This window comes from Coturnix japonica, unplaced genomic scaffold, assembly GCF_054131305.1.
Source record: "Coturnix japonica strain WE unplaced genomic scaffold, WE-NBRP24 Scf085, whole genome shotgun sequence".
NCBI classification, from domain to species: Eukaryota; Metazoa; Chordata; class Aves; order Galliformes; family Phasianidae; genus Coturnix; species Coturnix japonica.
In genome coordinates, this window is record NW_028188988.1 from 222,024 (window position 1) to 230,851 (window position 8,828).

An 8,828-nucleotide genomic window follows, 5' to 3' on the forward strand; every position below is an offset into this window, starting at 1 on the left:
TGTAGGGGTGGTTGTTGGGCTGTAGGGGCTGTTGTTGGGTTTTGATGGTGGTTGTTGGGCTGTAGGGGATGTGGTTGGGGTGTAGGGGTGGTTGTTGGGCTGTCATGGCAGTTGTAGGGTTGTAGGGGCTGTTGTTGGGTTGTAGGGGCTGTGGTTGGGTTGTAGGGGCTGTTGTTGGGTTGTAGGGGCTCTTGTTGGGTTGTAGGGGCGGTTGTTGGGTTGTAGGGGCGGTTGTTGGGTTGTAGGGGCTGTGGTTGGGTTGTAGGGGTGGTGGTTGGGTTTTGATGGTGGTGGTTGGGTTGTAGGGGCTGTTGTTGGGTTGTAGGGGCTGTTGTTGGGTTGTAGGGGCTGTTGTTGGGTTGTAGGGGCTGTGGTTGGGCTGTAGGGGCTGTTGTTGGGTTTTGATGGTGGTTGTTGGTCTTTCGGGGTTGTTATTGGGCTGTAGGGTTGGTCATTGGGCTATAGGGGCTGTTATTGGGTTGTAGGGTTGGTCATTGGGCTATAGGGGCTGTTATTGGGTTGTAGGGTTGGTCATTGGGCTATAGGGGCTGTTATTGGGTTGTAGGGTTGGTCATTGGGCTATAGGGGCTGTTATTAGGTTGTAGGGTTGGTCATTGGGCTATAGGGGCTGTTATTGGGTTGTAGGGTTGGTCATTGGGCTATAGGGGCTGTTATTGGGTTGTAGGGTTGGTCATTGGGCTATAGGGGCTGTTATTGGGTTGTAGGGTTGGTCATTGGGCTATAGGGGCTGTTAATGGGTTGTAGGGTTGGTCATTGGGCTATAGGGGCTGTTATTGGGTTGTAGGGTTGGTCATTGGGCTATAGGGGCTGTTGTTGGGCTATAGGGGCTGATGTTGGGCTATAGGGCTGGTTGTTGGGTTATAGGGTTAGTCATTGGGCTATAGGGGTTATTCTTGGGCTGTCATGACAGTTGTGGGGCTGTAGAGGTGGTTGTAGGGCAGTGTTGGCCATCAGCAGTGGAAGGAGCAGCTGAAAATGAGTGGAAAAGGGCAGAATTTGGGACAAAGGAGAGTGTGGGATTGTGATGGTTTTTGGGGGGTCAGGAAGTGGAGTTGTATGGGGGTTATGGGGGAATGGTGGTGAAAGGTGTGGAGTTTGGGAGGGATGTTGTATGGAATGTGGGGGGAATAACCCAAAATGGGGGGAAATAACCCCAAAATTGGGGGAAATAACCCCGAATGTGGGGAAAATAACCCAAAATGGGGGAGAATAACCCAAAATGTGGGGAAAATAACACAAAATGTGGGGAAAATGGCCCCAAATGGGGGAGAATAACCCCAAATGGGGAAGAATAACCCCAAATGTGGGGAAAATAACACAAAATATGGGCAGGATAACCCAGAATGTGGGGAAAATAGCCCCAAAATTGGGGGAAATAACACAAAATATGGGCAGGATAACCCAGAATGTGGGGAATATAACCCAAAATTGGGGGAAATTACCCCAAATTATGAGAAAATAACCCAAAACAGGCGAGAATAACACAAAAAGTGGGGAAAATAACCCAAAAATTGGGGGAAATGACCCAAAATGTGGGGGGAAATGGGGTGAGATGTGTGGGAAAATGGGTAAAATATTGAAAGTATGGGAAAAAATGGGGGAAAAAGGGCAAAACTGGGGAAAAATGAGGTGAAATGTGTAAAATTTGGGGAAAAAATTAATGGGAAATGTGTAAAAATAGGTAAAAATGGGGCAGAATGTGATGAAAATGACCCAAAATGTGGAAATTGTGGAGAAAATGAACACCAAATGGGGGAAATAATGTAAATTTTGGGAAAAAAATAATGTAAAAATAGGTAAAAAGTGGACAAAATGTGGTGAAAATGACCCAAAATGTGGGGAAAAAACTTCCTGAATTGCCTCAAACCCCCCAAAACGCCCCAAAATCTGTGTAGAAATGGTGAATTTTGTCTTGGATTTGGGCTCATTTTGGGCAAATTTGGGTGGTTTTTGTGTTCCTGAAGACTCCCAGTCCCCAAAATGGCTGAAAATGACCCAAAAATAACCCCCAAAATGGCCTCAAATGCCCCAAAAATGGCTTAAGATGTCTCAAAAAGCCCCAAACTGTCCCAAAAATATACCCCAAAATGGCTTAAAATGCCCCAAAAGCCCCAAACTGCCCCAAAAATCCCCCTAAAATGGCTTCAGATGCCCCAAAATGGCCGCCAAAGGCCCCAAAATGGCCGCCAAAAGCCACCAAAAAGCCCCAAATTACCCCAAAAATACCCCTGAAAATGGCCGCAAATGCCACCAAAAAGCCCCAAAATGCCCAAAAATACCCCAAAAAGGGCTTAAAATGCCCAAAAAGCCCCAAAATGACCCCAAAAATACCCCCTAAAATGGCTTCAGATGCCCCAAAATGGCCGCCAAAGGCCCCAAAATGGACACCAAAAGCCACCAAAAAGCCCAAAATTAACCCCAAAATTCCCCCTAAAATGGCCTCAAATGCCACCAAAAAGCCTCAAAATGCCCCAAAATACCCCAAAAAGGGCTTAAAATGCCCAAAAAGCCCCAAAATGACCCCAAAAATACCCCCTAAATTGGCTTCAGATGCCCCAAAATGGCTGTCAAAGGCCGCAAAATGGCCGCCAAAAGCCCCAAAATGGCCGCCAAATCCCACCAAAAGCCCCAAATTACCCCAAAAATACCCCACAAAATGGCCTCAAATGCCACCAAAAAGCCTCAAAATGCCCAAAAATACCCCAAAAAGGGCTTAAAATGCCCAAAAAGCCCCAAACTGCCCCAAAAATACCCCCTAAATTGGCTTCACATGCCCCAAAATGGCTGCCAAAGGCCCCAAAATGGCCGCCGAAAGCCACCAAAAAGCCCCAAACTGCCCCAAAAATACCCCACAAAATGGCCTCAAATCCCACCAAAAAGCCCCAAAATGCCCCAAAAATGGCCTCAAATACCCCAAAAAGGGCTTAAAATGCCCAAAAAGCCCCAAAATGACCCCAAAAATACCCCAAAATGGCTTCAGATGCCCCAAAATGGCCGCCAAAGGCCCCAAAATGGCCGCCAAAAGCCACCAAAAAGCCCCAAACTGCCCCAAAAATACCCCCCAAAATGGCCTCAAATGCCACCAAAAAGCCCCAAAATGCCCCAAAAATGGCCTCAAATGCCCCAAAAAGGGCTTAAAATGCCCAAAAAGCCCCAAAATGCCCCTAAAATACCCCCTAAAATGGCTTCAGATGCCCCAAAATGGCCGCCAAAGGCCCCAAAATGGCCGACAAAAGCCACCAAAAAGCCCCAAATTACCCCAAAAATACCCCACAAAATGGCCTCAAATGCCACCAAAAAGCCTCAAAATGCCCCAAGATACCCCAAAAAGGGCTTAAAATGCCCAAAAAGCCCCAAAATGCCCCAAACTGCCCCAAAAATACCCCCCAAAATGGCCGCCAAAATGGCCGCCAAAAGCCCATTACCACAAAGTAACACGAACTTCCTCACTCCCACCCACCACAAATTTGGGTGAAATTCCACCAATTTTGGGCAATTTGACCCAATTCTCCCCCCAAAAAAATAGATAAAAGTGTTAGAAAGGGAAATTTGGGCCAAAAAAAGGCACTTTTGGGTGCGTTTCTCCCCTTTGTACAAAAAAATGCTTTTTTTTCTATTAAAAATCCCCATTTTTACACACAAAAAAAACCCCAAAATCGGCATTTTTGGGTTGTTTTTTCTTTTATTATTTTTTTGGGGCAAAAAAAGTGATTTTTGGCTATTTTTGGTTTGGGTTTTTTTTTTTTTTGCGACTTGTAATAAATTGTAAATAGCGCCGTCTCTTTTTGGGTCTATTTCTGCTGCTTTTGGGGTCTGTGGTGTTAGAAGAAAATGGTGGTTTTTGTTAACGATGATCTGGATCCATTTCAGTGCCCCATAGAACCCCATAGTGCCCCATAGAGCCCCATAGTGCCCTATAGAACCCCATAGTGCCCCATAGAGCCCCATAGTGCCCTATAGAACCCTATAGTGCCCTATAGAGCCCCATAGTGCCCTATAGAACCCTATAGTGCCCTATAGAACCCCACAGTGTCCTATAGAGCCCCATAGTGCCCTATGGAACCCTATAGTGCCCTATAGAGCCCCATAGTGCCCTATAGCATCTTATAGTGCCCTATAGAACCCTATAGTGTCCTATAGAACCCCATAGTGCCCTATAGAACCCTACAGTGCCCCATAGAGCCCCATAGTGCCCTATAGAACCCCATAGTGCCCCATAGAGCCCCATAGTGCCCTATAGAACCCTATAGTGCCCTATAGAACCCTATAGTGCCCTATAGAACCCTATAGTGTCCCTATAGAACCCCATAGTGCCCTATAGAACCCCGTAGTGTCCTATAGAACCTCGCAGTGTCCTATAGAACCCCATAGTGCCCTATAGAACCCCACAGTGTCCTATAGAGCCCCATAGTGCCCTATGGAACCCTATAGTGCACTATAGAGCCCCATAGTGCCCATATAGGATCCCCATAGTGCCCATATAGGATCCCCATAGTGCCCTATATAACCCTATAGTGCTCTATAGAACCCCATAGTGCTCTATAGAACCCCATAGTGCCCTATAGAAGCCCATAGTGCTCTATAGAGCCCCATAGTGCCCATATAGGATCCCCATAGTGCCCTATAGAGCCCCATAGTGCCCTGTAGTGTCCCCTAGTGCCCCTATAAGGCTCCATAGAGACCTATACCTTCCTGCAGCCCATTCTGGATCCCCTATAGCCCCCATAGAGCCCTATAGAGCCCTATAACCCCTACAGCCCCCCCATAGCCCCTATAGAGCCCCACATCCCCTACACTTCCCATCATCCTTTGCGCTCTCCCTCATTCCCGCGCCGCATGCAAATCAAAGGGGCGTGGTCAACCCACCGCCGGAGTGGGCGTGGCCGCTCACCTGGCCCCTTCACCTGCCAGTGACGTCATCGAGCGGCGCCTCCCGTCGCACAGTAGTGACGTCACAGTGGGCCATGGCGGTCGGGCCGGTGCTGGCGTTGCTGCTGCTGCTGCTTCCTGCGAACGGCGGGGGGGAACCGGCCGGAACCGGAACCGGAACCGACGGTACCGACCGGAAGCGGGGCTGGGGGGCTGGTGGGGGATTTAAAGTGGGGGGGGGGGCGGTTTGGAGGGGTTTCTTTTAAAGGGGAGAGGGGCGGGGCCTACAACAGGAAGCGGAAGTAGGGAGGGGGCGTGGTCTCACTCTCCACTTCCGCTTCCTGTTATAGGCCCCGCCCCCTTTTGACTCGCGCCCTTTTAGGCCACGCCCCCGCAGCCACGCCCCCTTTAGGCCACGCCCCATTTGCCCCCCGCCATCTTGGGCCCTTTATCCCCTTTATCCTTTTGGGACCCCCCCGTTTCGTTGCCCCCCCCCCCTTTAAGCCCCTCCCCCCTTTGGCCCAGCCCTTTTTGACCCCTCCCCCTTTTGACTCCGCCCCCTTAAAGCCCCTATGGGGATGAATGGGGCCAAATGGGGCCAATTGGGATGAATGGGGCCAAATAGGGCCAAATGGAGACACTGTGGGGCCAAATGGGGACACTATGGGGATGAATGAGGCCCAATAGGGCCAAATTGGGACACTGTGGGGATGAATGGGGCCAAATGGGGACAGATGGGAATGAATGGGGACACTATGGAGATGAATGGAGCCAAATGGGGACACCCTGAGGGCAAAGGGGGACACTGTGGGGACAGACAGGGACCCCTGGGGATAAATAGGGCCAAAAGGGGCCACAGTGGGGATGAATGGGGACAAATAGGACCTAATAGGGCCAAAGGGGGATGCAGTGGGGGTCAGATGGGGACAGATGGGGATGAATGGGGACACTGTGGGGATGAATGGGGGGACAAATGGACGCATATAGTGACACCCCCCCACAGCCGCCATCAAGGCACCAGCGCCGGACGTCACCACGCCGTGGGACAACGAATATCAAGGTGGGTTTGGGGGGGGGTTGGGGGACAGTGAGTGTCAATGGGGTGTCATTGATGGGGGTCAATTGGGTGTCATTATTGTATATCACCACTGGGTGGCGATGCAGAGTCTCAATAGGGTGTAATTACTATGTATCACCACTGGGTGGCGCTGTTGGATGTCAATTGAGTGTCATTACAGTATATCACCGCTGGGTGGCGCTGTTGGGTGTCATTACAATGTGTCACCACTGGGTGGCGCTGCTGAGTCTCAATAGGGTGTAATTACTTTGTATCACCGCTGGGTAACGCTGTTGGATGTCACTTGAGTGTCATTACTGTGTATCACCACAAGGTGGCGCTGCTGAGTCTGAATATGGTGTAATTACTGTATATCACCACTGGGTGGCGCTGCTGAGCTCCAATTGGGTGTAATTACTGTATATCACCGCTTGGTGGCGCTGTTTGGGTGTAATTACAGTGTATCACCACTGGGTGGCGCTGTTGGGTGTCATTACTCTGTATTACCGCTGGGTGGCGCTGCTGTTTCCATTGGGTGTCATTACAATGTGTCACCACTGGGTGGCGCTGCTGAGCTCCAATTGGGTGTAATTACTGTATATCACCGCTGGGTGGCGCTGTCGGGTCTCAATTGGGTGTCATTGCTGTGTATCACCACTGGGTGACGCTGTAGGGTGTCATTACGTTGTATTACCACTGGGTGGCGCTGTTGGATCCAATTGGGTGTAATTACTGGGCATCACCACTGGGTGGCGCTGCTGAGTCTCAATAGGGTGTAATTACTGTGTATCACCGCTGGGTGGCGCTGTCGGGTCTCAATAGCGTGTCATTATCGTGCATCACCACTAGGTGACGCTGCTGAGTCTCAATTGGTTGTCATTGCTTTGTATCACCACTGGGTGGCGCTGTTGGGTGTCAATTGGGTGTCTTTACTACGTATCACCACTAGGAGGCGCTGCTGAGCTCCAATTGGGTGTCATTACCGGGTATCACCGCTTGGTGGCGCTGTTGGGTGTCATTACTATGTATCACCACTGGGTGGCGCTGCTGAGCTGAGTTCCAATGGGTGTCATTACTGTATATCACCACTGGGTGGCGCTGCTGAGCTGAGTTCCAATGGGTGTCATTACTGTATATCACCACTGGGTGGCGCTGTTTGTTTGTCATTACCATGTATCACCACTTGGTGGCGCTACTGAGTTCCAATGGGTGTCATTACTGTGTATCACCACTGGGTGGCGCTGTCGGCTCCCACCATTGATCTCAATGTCGCCCCCTCCCCTTATTTCCCCCCCCCCCCAATACAGAGCACTGCGTTGCCCCCCCCCAGACGGGTCCGTGTCGCGCCGCCTTCCAGCGTTGGTTCTACAGCCCCGAATCCCGGCAGTGCCGGACCTTCATCTACGGCGGCTGCCGGGGGAACAGGAACAACTACAGCAATAGGGAGGAGTGTCTGCAGCGCTGCAACGGGGGTATAAGGGGGGGGGGGGGCGATGTGGGGTCAATGGGGGGCATTGATGTAATGGGGGGGGGTCTATTGGGTCACTGGGGGGACATGGAGGTAATGGGGGGCTCCATTGGGACACTGGGGGTCACTGAGAGGGTGGGGGGGGGTCCAGGTAATGGGGGGCCCCATTGGGACATTGGGGGGGGACAATGGGGGGTCAATGGGGGGCATTGAGAGGGTGGGGGGGGGCTCCATGGGTCATTGGGGGGCACCATAGGGACAGTGGGGGGTCATTAGGGGACATAGAGAGGTGGGGGGGTCTATGGGGTCATTGGGGGGGGGGTCCAGGTAATGGTGGGGCCCCATTGGGACATTGGGGGGCATTGAGAGGATGGGGGGGGGTCTATCAGGTCACTGGGGGGACATAGAGGTAATGGGGGGCTCCATTGGGACACTGGGGGGGCTCCATGGGGTCAGTGGGGGGGCATTGAGTATGGGGGGGGCTCCATTGGGACACTGGGGGGCATTGAAAGGACGGGGGGGGGGGTCCATGGGGACATTGAGGTAATGGGAGGCTCCATAGGGACAGTGGGGGAGACAATAGGGGGGGCTCCATGGGGACATAGGGGACATTGAGAGGATAATGGGGGGGGAGGTCTATGGGGTCATTGGGGGCACTGAAAGGATGGGGGGGCTCCATTGGGACACTGGGGGGGACAATAGGGGGGCTCAATGGGGACATAGGGGGGTATTGAGAGGATAATGGGGGGGGGTCCATGGGGACATTGAGGTAAAGGGGGGGCTCCATTGGGACACTGGGGGGGCACTGAGAGGGTGGGGGGAGGTCCAGGTAATGGGGGGACCCCCACTGGGGGGCATTGAAAGGATGTGGGGGGGTCCATGGGGACATTGAGTTAATGGGGGGGTCTCCCTTGGGACACTATGAGGATGGGGGGGCTCTATAAGGACACTGGGGGGGGGGCATTGAGGTAATGGGGGGCTCCATTGGGACACGGGGGCACAATAGGGACAGTGGGGGGGACAATGGGGGCTCCATTGGGGGGCATTGAGAGGATGGGGGGGGGGTCTATGGGTACATTGAGGTAATGGGGGGGGGGGGGTTTATGGGGACACTGGGGGGGCTCCATTGGGACATTGATGTAATGGGGGGGGGTCCATGGGGACACTGGGGGGGGGGACAATGATGGGGGTTGGGGACAGGGGGACAATAAAGGACGGGGGGTCACTGAGGGGGGGGGACATTAAGGGGGACAATTAATGGGGGGGGGGTTGGGGACATTATGGGGACAATAAGGAGGGGATGGGGGGGCACTTTGTGGGGGGGGGCAACATCAATAGGGACAGCACATTGACCCCCCCCCCCCTTCCTATAGGTGACAGCAGCAGTTGGCATCTCACAGGTGAGCTCAGCCC

General features: G+C 52.5%; 1 protein-coding gene across 1 annotated transcript; it reads left to right on the forward strand.

Annotated features, from left to right (window-relative positions):
- Nucleotides 1-4,962: 4,962 nt before the first annotated feature.
- On the forward strand, nt 4,963-8,826 carry LOC116652656 (kunitz-type serine protease inhibitor textilinin-2-like; the record flags this gene model as incomplete). The annotated part of the gene is made up of 4 exons (XM_085534555.1): nt 4,963-5,076; nt 5,894-5,950; nt 7,255-7,419; nt 8,789-8,826. Coding segments are annotated over exons 1-4 (351 nt in total), but the record flags the coding sequence as incomplete, so codon positions are not given.
- Between the last annotated feature and the right edge of the window lie 2 nt (nt 8,827-8,828).